General features: G+C 38.6%; 2 protein-coding genes across 11 annotated transcripts in view; both read left to right on the top strand.

Annotated features, from left to right (window-relative positions):
* Positions 1–17,862, top strand: part of LOC105832204 — a 36,565-nt gene that overhangs the window by 9,749 nt on the left and 8,954 nt on the right. The window lies entirely within an intron of this gene.
* LOC118644639 lies at positions 14,877–15,692 on the top strand. Its single transcript, XM_036283629.1, has one exon. It carries the CDS (start codon positions 14,877–14,879, stop codon positions 15,690–15,692), a length of 816 nt encoding a protein of 271 aa, XP_036139522.1.

Here is a 17,862-nt window from a genome sequence, read left to right on the forward strand (position 1 = left end):
ACCATTCACTTTGATTATTATCGTTTATTCAGTTCTTGCTTTCTTCTTGTTACAGTCTTGTTACAGTCTTGTTTACTTTACTTTTTTTAAGTTTTTCTAATATCAAAGTTACGCATACAGAATATTTAATGAATAGTTGACACAATACGTGTGTGCAGAAAGAACGGACTAAACTGGATTAAAAAAATTTCTGTATTACTTTGCCTTTATAATTAAAATTATGTTATATACTATATCATTAACGATTTTGATAATGACATTAGAAAAAATCTTATTTTTAGAAAATTATTTAGATATATTCAGAAAATATTTTAAGATAGATTGTTTAATTTGTATTATATTATAAAATGTTGATTATATAATTTAAGGACAATCCGCAATTAATGCTTTTGTACAAAGAATTCTACAGTATAGAATAGAATTATAACTTCTATTTATTCTTTGTTTTTTTATCAAAGTTCTTTAAATTCGATCTACCGCTAATACAAACGTGCGGCAAAATAAAACCACCCAACAAAACAAGCGATTGCAATTGCTAGACTGCTAGACACGCGACGAGTTGATCTTTACTGGCGGGAATGTTTCCCACAATGTCTAGAGAACTTTTGTTCGGTTTAATATGCCTTACCACCTCACAACAGATATTCTCAAATTAAATATTCTTTCCAATCATTTTTCAAACATATCTCATGTCTCGTCTTACTTAGATGCCCTTGTTTTACGTCAGTGAACCTAGCACCCTCACCACTAAAAAAAAATTCCGACCTACCGTATAATTTACTGCCAATTACCAGCTAATTACCTGCTAATTTTCTGCCGTAGTCCCGAATGTTTTGCTCCTACCCGTTTGCAGGAAATTAAGATCAAAAGTGGGGATTCTAGCTACACGTGACGCTAGCACACCTACTAATAAAAAAAAAACAAACAAAAAATCAAATATATCAAAATTTTCTGCTCATTTTAGGCTTTAAGAAACTGTAAACAAATATCAAAAATATCGAACAGTTATCCAAGTACCGGTACTCAGAAACATTATACCGCAACATTATAGAAGAAAATGGTTAGAAACAACAAGCTACCAGGACAATACCATACCAGGACAACTTTGAAAGTTCTTCTTTAATCAAATACTCGTATAATATACAATTTTAAAATTTTTAATTTGCAAAATAAATTTAAAAAGTCTAAAATTCACAAAAATACAAGAGTAAAGTACTATTAAAAAATTATTTTTTGCATCGACTGTGGTGTCAAAATTTTTCCCTACTTTTCTGCGCTCAAAATATCAAGTCCCGAATTTTTTGCTCAACATTCAACTTGTGTAACTCAATTGTTATTCCGCGCACGCAAGAGTAAACTACATTTAAAAAATTATTTGCTGCATCGACTGGGGTATCAAAATGTTCCCCTACTTTTCTGCTCTTAAAATATCAAGGTCCCGAATTTTTTGCTCTACATACCACTTGTGCAACTCAATTGTTATTCCGTACACGCAAGAGTAAACTACCTTAAAAAAATTATTTGCTGCATCGACGGTGGTATCAAAATGTTTCCCTACTTTTTTGCTCTTAAAATATCAAGGTCCCGAATTTTTTGGTCAACATATAACTTGTGCAACTCAATTGTTATTCCACGCACACAAGAGTAAACTATCTTAAAAAAATTATTTGTTGCATCGACTGTGATATCAAAATGTTCCTCTATTTATCTGCTCTCAAAATATCAAGTCCCCAATTTTAAGCAGCATTTAGTCCCGTAGTTTACTTTTGCGTGCGCGGAATAACAATTGAGTTGCACAAGTTATATGTTGACAAAAAAATTCGGGACCTTGATATTTTAAGAGCAAAAAAGTAGAGAAACATTTTCATACCACAGTCGATGCAACAAATAATTTTTTAATAGTACTTTACTCTTGTCTTTTTATGAATTTTATACTTTTTAAATTTATTTTACAAATTAAAAGTTTTAAAATTGTATTTTATACGAGTATTTGATTGAAGAAAAACTTTTAAAGTTGTCCTGGTATGGTATTGTCTTGGCAGCTTGTTGTTTCTAACCATTTCCTCCTATAATGTTGCGGTATAATGTTTCTGAGTACCGGTACTTGGATAACCGTTCGATATTTTTGATATTTGTTTATAGTTTCTTAAAGTCTAAAATGAGCAGAAAATTTTGATATATTTGATTTTCCGTTTGTTTTTTTATTAGCTAGCGTCACGTGTAGCTAGAACCCCCACTTTTAATCTTAATTTCCTGCAAACGGGTAGGAGCAAAAAATTCGGGACTAGGGCAGAAAATGAGCAGATAATTAGCAGAAAATTATACGGTAGATCCGAATTTTTTTTTAGTGGTGGGGGTGCTAGGTTCACTGACGTGCGCGTCTTATGTAGTTTAAGGAATTATGTAGTCATTTCTTTGTTGTAAGTAAATCGTTAAGTCCGTTGATACTTGTTTACACTGTTACATGTGAAGATGTAACTCGTAAGCAAGTTGAGCGTATTAAATAGAACTCTATCATTTTACATTTTTTGCAATAAGTGATTAATTTGGAAAAATAGCCAAATTTGTCCGACCTACCGCCAAATACAAACCCGTGGTAGGACAATACCGCCAAGCGAGCCAAAGGATTGCTATCGCTAGGCACACGATGAGTTGTTTACAAACAAAACTGTTTACACCCAATTTATCCCAATGTCTAGAAGATTCTTTTGTTTAATTTAATACGCTGTACTGTCTTGCGAGAATTATGTATACCTTTATCTGTCATCAATTTTCCATAGTAAGAAATTATTTTTTAGCATCTGCTCACTCACAGTTTCGTTTTCCCCCCATCTCTCTCTCTCTCTCTCTCTCTCTCTCTCTCTCTCTCTCTCTCTCTCTCTCTCTCTCTCTCTCTCTATTTCCCTTTCGTTTATTTTTATTCCTGTAATGTATGTTATATCATTTAACTTTCAGTTAACTCTTGTATTCTCCTTGTTGAAAAACAAACTAAACAGAAATGTTTAATTGCACTTTTTTCAATCTTTACATTGAAAAGTAATGCATACAGAGATTTTCATATCTACTGAAACAGTACTTTTGTACAAAGGGTTAAAGTATATTAAAGTTTTTTTATCACTTTACAATTAATTATACTGATTAATAATATATTAATAATTAATAAACATCAACTGCTGTGGTTTTGTTTCTGTACAGTTTAATGTTAGACGCGTTTATAATTGTAAAGACGAGATATGTTGGCAGATGTTTTCGTCGAATAACACAATATTAAGCGCTGCTTTTGTGTATTCAATGCCAAAAGATCAGAACAATACAGATGGAATAACGGCAGTGTGTAATTATATTTGTAATTTGTAATCCCATGATCTAGCGGCTGTCCTGTGTGTCGGTCCTTCCGTGCGTCGGAGAGAACCGCGACGGTTGTGCCGCCGTACTCGAGACACGGTGGCTAATAAAAATGAGATTCGAGATCTGATTTCGGAATTGCAAGTGACCTCCTTATATATGCAAGGGAGCATCACTTGACTCCGGAGAAATGCTAAGTTGCATCACTTAGTGATGATTGCGAGGATTACTTCTTGCGTGTGGTCGTGCAAGTTCACGTTATAGAGGAAAAATATTTTGCATATGAAATGTACATGCATTTAACATTGTGCGCTGTATATACATACCAAACACATTAATAGATATACAATTATATACCATAATGTATAATCGAATCATATATATGAGATGTACCCAGCTAGCCAGGCCTGTTAAAATCACATATCATAAAAGCTTTACAGCAAGGATTGTTTCAATTTTGACAACAATTTTATGACAAGTAATTGTCTGTTGCTTTGTCTTCTAAAATTTTCGAGCAAATTTACGGCAAAAGTTTTCATCACACGATACTGCAAATAACAAAGAAAGACTTGTACGTAAACATTACGTAGAGAAATTACAAGATTTGCTCCGACACAGTAAAATTTAAGCAAATAACAGAGCAAACCTTGCTACACGACATGACAATAAATTTATAGCAGGAACAGGAAATCTTGTTAGGCACAGAATGACGGCAAATTAGTAGCAAGAACAAAATAAAACTTGCCGAGCACACTTTTGCAACAAAATTGCAACAAGGTGTGTCCGTAAACAGCTTAGTTTTTGCTGGCAAGGCTTGTCGCAAATAGTATGACGCACATTTTATGCAAATAACAGGGTTGCATTATCGGATTTTAAACTTTATTTCTGGGTGACTTTACTATCTATCTCGAGATGGCGCATTTTTCGTGAAAAAGATTTACCTACTGAATTAATAAAAGGAGTTCGTCGAGAATAAAGAACCAAGTACGATTGCACCATTCACATATGATATTGGACTAATCAGTCCAATATTTTATTTTTGTTGATCTTAATTTCGACAAGATTTGTTCTGTTCTTGCCACAAATTTGCTATCATATTGTGCATGGCAAGGTTTGCCTTGTTTTTACCACAAATTTGCTATCATATTGTGTACAGCAAGGTTTGCCTTGTTCTTGCTGCAAATTTGTTGTTATGCTTTACTAGAAAATTTTACCCTGTTATTTGCATAAAATATGCGTCATACTATTTACAACAAGCCTTGCCAGCAAAAGCTAAACTTAATGCGGACACACCTTGTCGTAATTTTGCTGCAAAGGTTTGCTCGAGTTTGCGGCAAACTTCGCACAAAGTTTGCGTCATTTTGCTAACTGGGTATATACATTTAACATTGTATGTTGTATATATATTCCAAATACATTAATGGATATACACATTATATACCATAATGTACATTCAAATCATATATATGAGATGTATATACATTTAACGTTGTACGCTGTATATACATCACAAACATATTAATGGATATACACATTATGTAGCGTAATGTATATTCGAATCATGTATATGAGATGTATGTACATTTAACATTGTATGCTGTATATATATTCCAAATACATTAATGGATATACACATTATATACCATAATGTACATTCAAATCGTATATATGAGCGATATACACATTTAACATTGTACGCTGTATATACATCCCAAACATATTAATGGATATACACATTATGTACCGTAATGTATATTCGAATCATATATATGAGATGTATGTATGTACATTTAACATTGTATGCTGTATATATATTCCAAATACATTAATGGATATACACATTATATACCGTAATGTACATTTAAATCGTATATATGAGCGATATACACATTTAACATTGTACGCTGTATATACATCCCAAACATATTAATGGATATACACATTATGTACCGTAATGTATATTCGAATCATATATATGAGATGTATGTACATTCAATATTGTATGCTGTATATATATTCCAAATACATTAATGGATATACACATTATATACCATAATGTACATTCAAATCATATATATGAGATGTATATACATTTAACATTGTACGCTGTATAAACATCCCAAACATATTAATGGATATACACATCATGTACCGTAATGTATATTCGAATCATGTATATGAGGTGTATGTACATTTAACATTGTACACTGTATATACATCCCATACATATTAATGGATATACATGTTACATATCATAATGTATATTCGAATCATGTATATGAGATGTATATACATTTAAAATACAAGATATTTTTTCACATTATGGAAAAAAATGTATATAAATAGAAGATCTGATGTTATGTGGGTATGTATACGTTCAACAAAAGAAATTATAACTGAAACAATACAATACACATGATAAACATTGATATACAACACATATTTTGGGGACGTAATTATTATACATTTTGCTTTAGTATTATTAATATAAAGTTCTTTAGTTTATAAACAATTTGTGTTATACCATTTCACATACAATATAAAATTGGAAATTTTATTTATAAAACAATAAACAAATAGAAATGGCAATTTTAAACTTGTACAACGTTTTTTGTCTGAAGGCATTAATTGGAGATTGCCTTTAAGTTATATAGTACGATAGATATCTTATAATGTGACGAAAATGTTCTCAAATTAAATATTCTATCAAATCATTTTTAAGACATATCTCATGTCTCGTCTCATTCAGATACATTTTAAATACGTTTTATATAGTTCAAGGAATTATGTAGTTATTTTTTGTTTTAAATACATTGTTAAATCCGTTGACACTTTTTTATATAATTATATCCCACACAGCATATATCTTTTAGAAAGCTTTCGGAAAGATATCTGGCAGAAAATGTTGTGCAGTATGGAATGTGAAGATGTATTCGACGCTCGTGAGCAAGTTGAATGCATTAAACAAAAAAGTGTTTTAACATTTTGTAATTTTTGCAATATTTAACAAAATATTAATGTTGACATATAATCGAATGCTCGACCTACCGCCAAATAGAAACGCGCGGCAAGACAATATCGTCGCAAGGCGTGAGGTTGCTATCACTAAGCACGCAGCAAGTTGCTTATGAACGACAATGTTTACACCCAATTTTCGGCGACGTTTAGAAGACTTTTTGTTCAATTTAATAATCTGTACTACATTATGAGAATCGTGTCCCTGTTTTCATGTCTTGATTCGTCCATAATTAATGAAAGTCTACTCGCTCTCAGTATGTGTTCACCCATCCTCTATTTCTTCCTCCCTCTCTCTCACTCTCTCTCACTCTTTCTTTCTTTCTCTCTCTCTCTCTCTCTCTCTCTCTCTCTCTCTCTCTCTCTCTCTCTCTCTTTCTCTCTCTCTCTTTCTATCTCGCTTTCGCCTTTCTTATTCTCCTTTCGCTTATTCTTATTTCTGGTATGCACATTACATCATTCACGTTTAACTAAAGTTCATTTAAATCTTGTTTTTTTTGTTGAGAAATAAACTAAAGAGAAATGCTTAGTTGCAATTTCTCTAGGTCTTTACAATAAAAATTCATGCTCAGAAATTTTCATAGAGACCGAAACAGTACATAGAACGAGTGAAAATATATTAAAGTTTTTCATTACTTTTGCGATTAATTAGACTGACTAATAATTCATTAATAGCTAATATAGATCTGTCCTGTTTTTGTGCAAGGGCACAGTTTAACTTTATACGCAATATGATTACAAAGACGCAGTGAGATGTGTTGGGAAACGTTTCTGACGAATAATCCAATACAATTAAACGTCGCTCTTATACAACGTTCTTTGTACAAAGGTATTAATTGGAGACTGTCTCCAAGTTATACGATAGGTACCTTAAAATGTGAAAAATAACTCCTCAAATGAAATATTCTATTCAATTATTTTTTAAACATATCTCATGTCTTATTCAGATGTCCCTTGGACGCGTTTTATATAGTTTAAGGAATTATGTAGTCAGTTCTTTGTTCTCAGTAAATCGTTGACATTTTTTTACAGGGTTACATGTGAAAATGTATTCGACATTCGTTAGCAAGTTTAGTGTATTAAATAAAAAGTATTTTAAAATTTTGTAATTTGTGCGATATTTAACGAAATATTATATTTGGGAAATAACCGAACTTACTCAGCCTACCGCCAAAAACAGACGCGCGGCAAGAGAGTACCGCCAAACAAGGCGAGCGATCGCTATCGGTAGACACGCGGCGACTTGTTTACGAATGGCAATGTTTACACCTAATTTTCCGTGACGTTTAGAAGACTTTTTTATTCAATTTACTAAACCGTACTGCATTACGAGAATCGTGTCTCTGTTTTCATCTGTTTCCATTCGTCCATAATTAATGAAAAATTAAACGCCGCTCTTGTACAAAGTTCTTTGTACAAAGGTATTAATTGGAGACTGCCCTCAAGTTATACAATAGGTACCTTATAATGTGTCCTCAAATTAAATATTCTATCCAATTATTTTAAACATATCTCATGTCTTATTCAAATGCCCCTTGGACGCGTTTTATATAGTTTAAGGAATTATGTAATCATTTCTTTGTTTTAAGTAAATCATTGATATTTTTTTTTACAGGGTTACATGTGAAAATGTATTCGACACTCGTTAGCAAGTTTAGTGCAGTGCTCGAAATTAGTTGTACATTTCGATTCTGAGGCACCGCATGCTATACCGCCACTACCGTTCTAGGCTCGAGCCGCCGATCCCGCGCATGACCTTGTATCTCAGGGGTGTCCTGTGACAAATATGCCTGGATCCATCCACGTGATTAAAAAATCCCTTGCGCTGTGAATAATTTTTATTTCACGGATAATTAAAGTTGTTAATATAAAACAACCGCGTCAACAATAGTACCTTCTAAGTAATGTGGAGAACTATTGACAAAATTGCAATTTTCACATTATATTATTTTTAAATATATACACTCACTCGAAAAAAAAGCGGTACACCTAAAATTTGTCAAAAAATCACTAAACTTCCAATGACGATAACTACGCAAGTAATAAAGATAGAAAAGTTTCTAAAAAAAGAAATTAAAGCTTCAAATGTCTACTTTAAGAATTGATTTAGTAAAATTTTGCGCAATAATTTTTTTCAAAATGGCGTATGACAAAGCGAGAGCATGCAAAATTGAAAAATATTGGTCTGAGTTTGCGACGATCCATGGCGTGAGGCAAGTATCGCAACTTAATGGGATAAAAAGCATGTGATAGTAAAGAGTTTTCCCTTCAAAATGCTTTTTTACTCGTCTCGATGCGATGATTTTTCGCTGAGATATGCGCATTTAAAGTAAAAAACTGCCTTTTTATTCAAATGGGCATATCTCAGCGAAAAATCATCGTATCGAGATGAGTAAAAAAGCATTTTGAAGGGAAAACTTTGTACTATCGCATGCTTTTTATCCCATTAAGTTGCGATACTTGCCTCATGCCATGGATCGTCGCAAAATTGGACCAATATTTTTCAATTTTGAGTGTTTTTGCTTTGTCATACGCCATTTTGAAAAAACGTATCACACATAACTGTGATAGAAAATTTTTTTAAGTGGCAATCCGAATCTTGAAAATGCTTCTTGAAAAACTTTGCTAGCTGTATTAGGTGCTGAGATATTCAATTTTGAATTTTTAACAACGCCCAATTTTAACTATTGCAAGAACAAAAATTCCGGGTTTCGCTAACAACTATGGTTAGTCTTTATTTTAAAACTCGAAACCGTCCTCGGATTGTCAGCGTTCGACGTACATGTGCATGTGTGTTGTGTACCTGACTTCCCACGAAATTTTACTACTCCAGACTTACATTAACACAAGCAAATCTGAGTAGTTACGCGAACGAAGCTTCCTTATTAGGGAATTTTGATATTCGATTTTACCACGTAGAAAAAATCATTAAGCTGTATCAGTTTTAGGAATTGCGATATCTAATAAAAATAGACGACTTTCATCTGACTATTTCTTATTAAAAGGTTTTATCGTCGGCATTAGCATTGCCCAATGTGCACCACGGGGAGGTTGCGCGATCGGAATTTGCACATTATGGGGCTCTGAAAAGTGCCGTTTTGTGTGTGTGTGCGTGTGTGCGGGGAGGTGTTTATCTCAAGGATAAGGACCCCGTGGCTCGTCAGTTCCACGGTATTTTGTGACTCCAAACCTTCCTTGGGTGTGTGCGCGCGTGTGTGTGCGTGTGTGTGCGTGTGTGTGAGCGCGAAGGTGTGTAAGCGTAAGTCTATGCGTGAGAGAGAGAGAGAGAGAGAGAGAGAGAGAGAGAGAGAGAGAGAGAGAGAGAGAGAGAGAGAGAGAGAGAGAGAGAGGGCGAGAGATAATATTGCATTAATAGTGTGTATGACCACCTCTTGCACGAATAACTTCCTCCATGCGACGAGGCATACCCTTTATAAGAGTTTGAATTTCAGCTTGCGTAATGTTCGTCGATTCATCTGCCCCCCCCTCCCTCTCCCTCTCCCTCTCCCCTCTCCCTCTCCCTCTCCCTCACCCTCTCCCTCTCCCTCTCCCTCTCTCTCTCTCTCTCTCTCTCTCTCTCTCTCTCTCTCTCTCTCTCTCTCACGCATAGACTTACGCTTACACACCTTCGCGCTCACACACACGCACACACACGCGCGCACACACCCAAGGAAGGTTTGGATTCGCAAAATACCGTGGAACTGATGAGCCACGGGGTCATCCTTGAGTTAAACACCCCCACCCCCCCCCCACACACACACAAAACGGCACTTTTCAGAGCCCCATGATGTGCAAATTTCGATCGTAAAACCTTTTAATAAGAAATAGTCAGATGAAACTCGTCTATTTTTATTAGATATCGCAATTCTTGAAACTGATACAGTCCAATGAACTTTTTCTACATGGTAAAATCAAATATCAAAATTCCCTAATGGGGAAGCTTCGTTCGCATAACTACTTAGATTTGCTTGTGTTAATGGACGGGATTCATAGACCGAACTTAAGCTCAAGCATTGTCTTAAGTCTAGCTTCGAGCCGACTTGAGACTTACTTAACCAATGAAATAACAGCATTGACGTCTCAAGATCGTGCTTAAGCTAGAACTTGAACAAGATTCGACTATGAATTCCGGCCAATGTGAGTCTGGAGTAGTAAAATTTCGTGGGAAGTCAGCTATGCAACACACATGCACATGTACGTCGAACGCTTACAATCCGAGAACGGTTTCGAGTTTTAAAATAAAGACTAACCATAGTTGTTAGCGAAACCCGGAATTTTTATTCTTGCAATAGTTAAAATTGGGCATTGTTAAAAATTCAAAATTGAATATCTCAGCATCTAATACAGCTAGCAAAGTTTTCCAAGAAGCATTTTCAAGATTCGGATTGCCACTTAAAAAAATTTTATATTACAGTTATGTGTGATAGGTTTTTTCAAAATGGCGTATGACAAAGTGAAAACACGCGAAATTGAAAAATATTGGTCTAATTTTGCGACGATCCATGGCATAAAACAAGTATCGCAACTTAATGGGATAAAAAGCATGCGACAGTACAAAGTTTTCCCTTCAAAATGCTTTTTTACTCATCTCGATACGATGATTTTTCGCTGAGATATGCCCATTTGAATAAAAAGGCAGTTTTTTATTTTAAATGCGCATATCTCAGCGAAAAATCATCGCATCGAGACGAATAAAAAAGCATTTTGAAGGGAAAACTCTGTACTATCGCATGCTTTTTATCCCATTAAGTTGCGATACTTGCCTCACGCCATGGATCGTCGCAAACTCAGACCAATATTTTTCAATTTCGCATGCTCTCGCTTTGTCATACGCCATTTTGAAAAAAATTATTACGCAAAATTTTACTAAATCAATTCTTAAAGTAGACATTTGAAGCTTTAATTTCTTTTTTTAGAAACCTTCCTATCTTTATTACTCGCGTAGTTATCGTCATTGGAAGTTTAGTGATTTTTTGACAAATTTTAGGTGTACCGCTTTTTTTTCGAGTGAGTGTATATATACATGTACACATACAAAGATATTTATAAATGTAAACATAATATCAATAACTTTAATTATCAGTAAAAATAAAAATTATTCACTACGCAATAAAATTTTTAATCACGCGGATGGGTCCAGTTATATTTGTCAAAGGACGCTCCTGAGACAGCGTTAGCCGCGCAATCGGCTGCTCGGCTGTCGAACCTAAGAGGGTAGTGGGGGTATAGCTGGCGTGCCTCGGCTCGAAATGTGCAACTAAGCACTGGTTTAAAGAATTATGTAGTCATTTCTTTGTTTTAAGTAAATCGTTAAGACCGTTGACGGCGTTGACATTTTTTTACAGAATTACATGTGAAAAAGTATTCAACACTCGAGAGCAAATTTAGTGCATTAAATAAAAACTTATTTTAACATTTTATAATTTGCGCAATATTTAAATATTAATTTTGTGAAATAACCAAATTTGCTTGGCCTGCCGCCAAATACAGACGCGCGGCAAGACAATACTGCCAAACAGGCGAGCGATTGCTATCGGTAGACCCACGGCGACTTGCTTACGAATGGCAATGTTTACACCCAATTTTCCGCGACGTTTAGAAGACTTTTTTGTTCAATTTAACAATCTGTACTGCGTTACGAGAATCGTATCTGTTTTTATTTGTCTTGAATTGTCCATTATTAATGAGAAATTTTTTTTGAATATCCACTCGCTCTCAATATGTGTTCACCCACCCTCTCTCTCTCTCTCTCTCTCTCTCTCTCTCTCTCTCTCTCTCTCTCTCTCTCTCTCTCTCTCTCTCTGTCTCTCTCTCTGTCTCTCTCTTCGGGTGAGTACTACGTGCGGACGCACTTTTCTTGCTCTGTATTTCTGTGCTTGTTATTGCTGGTTGCTGCCCTTCGGAGCTTTCTTTTTGCAGTCTCACGGTCAAGGGTGCACTTTTTTGACACTTTCCTTTATTGGTGGTGTCCACTTAGCCTTTAATTGGTGTCTTTTGATCGTTTTTTGGTTTGGACACGCGGACTTTGCTGGAGCATTCTTTCCTGTCTTGAAGTTTCCATTGGCCGTTTCTCTTCTGCGCAAGCGCCACTTCCACCGGCCACATCTCTCTGTGCTTCATCTGGCTGCCTGGGTTCCCGCCATATCGGCGGCGTGTGCTTCACGTGATTTCTGCATCTATCGGGTGTTCAAGTTGGCTCCCAACGACTAAGTGTGAAGTTTTGATGGAAATCGCCTGCGTGAACTGATGCGTACATTCTTTGCGAGCTAATTGTATATCCATATACTGATTTAGTTAATTAGTGTGTTCATATCTACTGTGACGTGACAGCCGCAGGCTGCTGTCCGTCACAAGGCCCTGAGGGCCCTTACGCAATAACATCCCGCGGGCCCTGCGTCCTCCCGCTCGGGAGCGGACGCAAAAGCGTATTCTTTTGTACTTTGTGTGTGTGACGTCCCACGTGCTGTCCATCTAATTACTTGTTAAGATTTTTGCGAGCGTTATACCGCGGGTGCGGCGGAGGTCGGTGGCTATGAAGATCTCGTTGTAGTTGTCGGACGTCTCGTCTCAACGGAAAATCTTCCCGGAGATTACAGAGGAATGGACAACGAGGGAGTCAACGAAAACCCTTTCTAAGCGGGGGTCCGCAGGTAATGCCGCCCTTATCTTGCCTACCGTTTCTGCCATGTAAGAATTCCGATACTGCCGCTGAATCACGCTTTCAGGACCCAGCGACGCCGTGCGAGGCCGACATCCCGACGGGGCGATTGCAGACCCGATACCGCGGGAAGTCCGGCGGAAGGATCACGACAACTTAAGATGCGCCGACGCCCCGTCGAGGAGGAAATGACGCCCCGATGGCGGAGGATACGCCGGGCGAGGAGAAAAGAGTCGGACGCGCGAGAAAGCGCCAGGATTCCTGTGCCCGGGGCCCGTAATCATCGACCGCCGTGCGTGGATCGATCAGCCGCACCGCGCTCTGCGCGAAAATCGATTTTCGCGAAATCAACCAATAAGGGCCAGGAACGCCGGGGGCAAGGTGGGGCGCGCCGCCGAGCGGCCCCCGCGAGATCCAGGATTCCTCACTCGTGCTGCGGACGTAGAGATAAGACTGTGTGTGTGTCCCGAGTTCCCGAGCCGAGTTGTGAGGAAGGACGTAGGGACGAGAGTCATCCCGACCCGGAGGAGGCCACGAGAGGAGAGGCAAAGTGGTGAGACGAACGTCCCGCCAATTGTAAAGCCACCGATTTCGCGGGTTGGGCGAGCCGCGGGGAAATCGCGTAGTTATCGCAACATCGTTCGGCGTGTTTATGAGAATCCCAAGCTCGCGGATTCCATGGAGCATCGTCGTCTCGCCCGATCGCGCCCGTCCGCGTGATTTCGCTACGTGCTGTTTATTTCGTGATAGTTTCGCGTTGCGTGTGCGTTCCGATCCGCAGCCGAGTCAATTGTCGTTTCGTCCGGTCGTCGTGTCGCGGGTTATTCCCGCGCTGTATCTTGTCGCATCGTGGAAAAAATTTAGTTGTTACTTTTGTATAATTTGGTCGATCGCACCGTTATTGCGACCCCTTCGGGGAGTGTACTCTGATAGTTATCGACGCAATCGTCGTATACCGTCGGACTGTCGAATAACTCATAATTATTGCGCTTATCTTTCGCGAGAATTGTTAGAGCACGGGAGAACACGAGTCCGTCGCGTGCCGCGCGGGCTCGGAGTTGCGATCCGTCCCGTTCGCCCTTGGCGAGGTCATCTTGGCGGGAGTCGGCGTCCTCCAACGACGCCGGGTTAAGCGTAAGACAAGTCGGAGAGTTCCCGCGTACGCATCATAACCCGCTCGTTCAACATACCGTTCTCACACCATTTGATATCCAGCGGATGCCAGCTGGTAACGCGCGCGAGCCACCACCGCTCCGCAGAGTCGTCATCTACTGTAATTCTTACGGTCAAATACAACTGTTAATTTTTCTGTTACATTTGTGTCGTGTACGTAATTCTCTCGCCTTCCCGATTCCATCCGCCCGCACCGAACCTCCCCCTCTGCCATTGGAGGGCTGAGCAGCTGGATCTCGGAGCCGCTAACGCCCCGGTCGTCTGGCGTGCGCCCGTTTTTCCCGAGATTCAAGTATCGTAACATTCGTTTGCGAGTTGGTGTACACAGAGTGGTACGCTTAACGTACCTGGCGCCCAACTTAGTGTTGCGTCGGGAAACCTCGTGAAGATAGTCGCTCCGACACCCGGGCGGCTCAGGGCCGCGACCAGAGACGGAGGCGAAGTTGGCCGTCGCTCGCGAGCGGCGGTTACACTACTTATGAAACCTGTGTGTGCTTGGTGTAACAAACCGATTGCTACTGCGTCGGTTGGGTGTGAGTGCGGGAGGGTGTTTCACCCTGGTTGCGTAAAGTCCTATTCCAGCACTAGGTACGCTGAAGAGTGCTGTAAATCGTTGTCTGCTTCGTTAAGCACGCCTTTGACACCGGAAGTAGTAGGCGCGTTGTAACCATTCGATTTAGCAAATATGACCACCCCTGTGGGTACCGATTCTTCGTCGCGGTCGCAGTCGCAGTCACTGGCTAGTGTTGATGTCTCAACCAATGAACTTTTGCTGAAGTTGCTTGAACAACACAGGGCGTCTGACGCCAAATTCTCTGCTTTTATCGAGGAACAGCGACGTACTAATCAGGAGCTTAACGCTAAGCTAAATCAATTAAATGTTGTTGCTGGAAATGTGGAGAGAAATAGTCAGCGTATCACTTCGTTGGAGCAAAGCTGTGCTACCATTGCGCGTGACGTGGGTGACTTAAAGAGTCATCAGAGATCGTCTGAATTAGACTCGCATAGCCGAACACACAATATGCTTATCATATCTGGCGTGCCATCCACGTTGTCTATTACCCCTTTGACTCTTGTTCGCAATGTGTTTACGAAGCTTGGTATCCCTGAACTGTCGTGCCATATTTTGGAGATTAGGACCGTTGCTCGTGAATCAGGTCGCGCAGTGTCTCATGATCGTCCTTTGCCGGTCTCTACCTCCGTTTCACTCTTTGTCACTTTAGCTTCTGTTGCTGTTCGTGATATCGTCATTTCGAAGAAGCGTGCGCGTCGTGTGCTAGTGCAAAGTGAGGTTTGCAAGAACGATTCAGGCGGAAATATTTACGTGAATGAGCTGCTTCCCAAAAACATATATGAACTGCTGAAGCAAACAAAGCATACGGCCAAGAAGAAATCATATCAATATGTATGGGTCAGCAGGGGTCGTGTTAACGTTAGACGCTCGGATGGCGAACCTGTGATTCGAGTGGACTCGGTGGCTGACCTTGATAAGTTGGCTTAACATACTCTTCCTGTTCCTTCATCGTTTATATTACCTTGGCACCTTTCTTGGTTAGCTTAGCTTAAGGATATTCTTCGCTTGTTCTTATTCGCTCAGAGTTTGCTTGTGTTGCTGGTTCTGGGATTACATGGCTCACACCAAAATTGCCTGTTTCATTACATTTGCAGTTAAGCTAGATTCGACCTTTCTTTATTAAGTTAGATACGTAATTAGTTATACTTGCTTTTATCAGCGCTTGATTGCTTATAAGTTTTCTTCCCTTCCCTTACCATAATCATCCTGCTCGTATCTGCGTTTGCTCAACTTTTGTATGTAGCTTGTAATCTAGGTTCTATACTTTACATATTAATTTAAGATATATAAGAAATTATTGCACTACTGCGTTCGATTACACTAAGTCTGCTAACTTTGCTACTTCTGTACTCATCCTACCTTATACTTGCTTATTACATTTTGTCATTTCTACTTTGTTAATTTGACCATTGCACTATTTGTAATGTTAGACTGCAGTTTCCACTTCTTATCAGCGTTCCGATGGTCTTGAATCTGCTAATTTTTACTTATGTACTTTGTACGGCGCTTGCGATTGTTTCACCTCTTTGCTTGTAGTTTGTGACTGACCTTATTTTATATGCTTAGTTTTGATTATAAGTTTATTGTTACTTTCATTGTTGCTTGACTAATTGTAAAATCTATGTTTTTGCTCAATCTTCTTTGCCCTACAGCTATTGCTCGGGCATAATAAACGCAATCAATCAGTCAATCAATCTCTCGTTGTAGCCTTTCTTATTCTTTCGCTTATTCTTATTTCTGGTATGTATGTTTTATCATTCACGTTTAACTTATGATTAGTTAAATTTTTTTTTGTTGAAAAATAAACTAAAGAGAATTATTTAGATGCAATTTTTTCATTCTGTACGATAAAAACTCATGCATAGAAATTTTCATATAGACCGAATCAATAGTTATGTACATGGAACGAGTGAGTGAGTCTCAGATGCGCACAGTAATAAACGGACACAGCAAGCTGAGTGAAACAGACACAGTAACAAACGGACACAGACCAAACGGACACAGTAATAAACGGACACAGTGCGAAACGGACACAGTAACAAACGGACACAGTAACAAACGGACACAGACCAAATGCGCACAGAGCGAAACGGACACAGTGCGAAACGGACACAGACCAAATGCGCACAGAGCGAAACGGACACAATGCGAAACGGACACACACTGCACATGCGCACAGACCAAATGCATACACGGAAAGTCGCAAACCCATGTGATGCAGTGAATGCTTTGCACGCACGCACACACACACACACAGGGCCTTCGGCCCCCCTCCCGCACCCACCCCGTCCAAGTCGCTAACCTATGTGGACTTTACTCTGCTTGCAATGTACATGGATTGCATTTGGTCCGTGTGCATTTGGTCCGTGCGCATTTGGTCTGTGTCCGTTTCGCTCTGTGCGCATTTGGTCTGTGTCCGTTTGTTACTGTGTCCGTTTCGCACTGTATCCGTTTCGCTCTGTGCGCATTTGGTCTGTGTCCGTTTGTTACTGTGTCCGTTTGTTACTGTGCCCGTTTATTACTGTGTCCGTTTGGTCTGTGTCCGTTTGTTACTGTGTCCATTTCACTCAGCTTGCTGTGTCCGTTTATTACTGTGCGCATCTGGGACGCTCCCGAACGAGTTAAAGTATATTAAAGTTTTTCATTGCTTTTGCAATTAATTAGATTGACTAATAACTCATTAACAGTTATTGTAGATCTGTCGCGTTTTGGTGCAAAGACACAGTTTAACTATACACGCGTAATGATTGCAAAGACGCAGTGAGATATGTTGGGAAACGTTTCTGACGAATAATCCAATACAATTCAACGCCGTTCTTGTACCAAGTACTTTGTTCAAAGGCATTAATTGGAGACTGTCCTTAAGTTATATAATAGGTACCTTATAATGTAAAAAATAACTCCTGAAATTAAATATTCTATCCAATCATTTTTTTAAGCATATCTCATGTCCCATCTTATCCAGATGCTTCTTATACGCGTTTTATATTGTTCAAGGAATTATGTAGTCATTTCTTTGTTTTAAGTAAATTATTTAATCTGTTGATACTTTTTTCACGGTTACATGTGAAAATGTATTCGACACTCGTGAGGAATA

The sequence above is a fragment of the Monomorium pharaonis genome, chromosome 3 (assembly GCF_013373865.1).
Source record: "Monomorium pharaonis isolate MP-MQ-018 chromosome 3, ASM1337386v2, whole genome shotgun sequence".
In the NCBI taxonomy this organism is placed as follows: domain Eukaryota; kingdom Metazoa; phylum Arthropoda; class Insecta; order Hymenoptera; family Formicidae; genus Monomorium; species Monomorium pharaonis.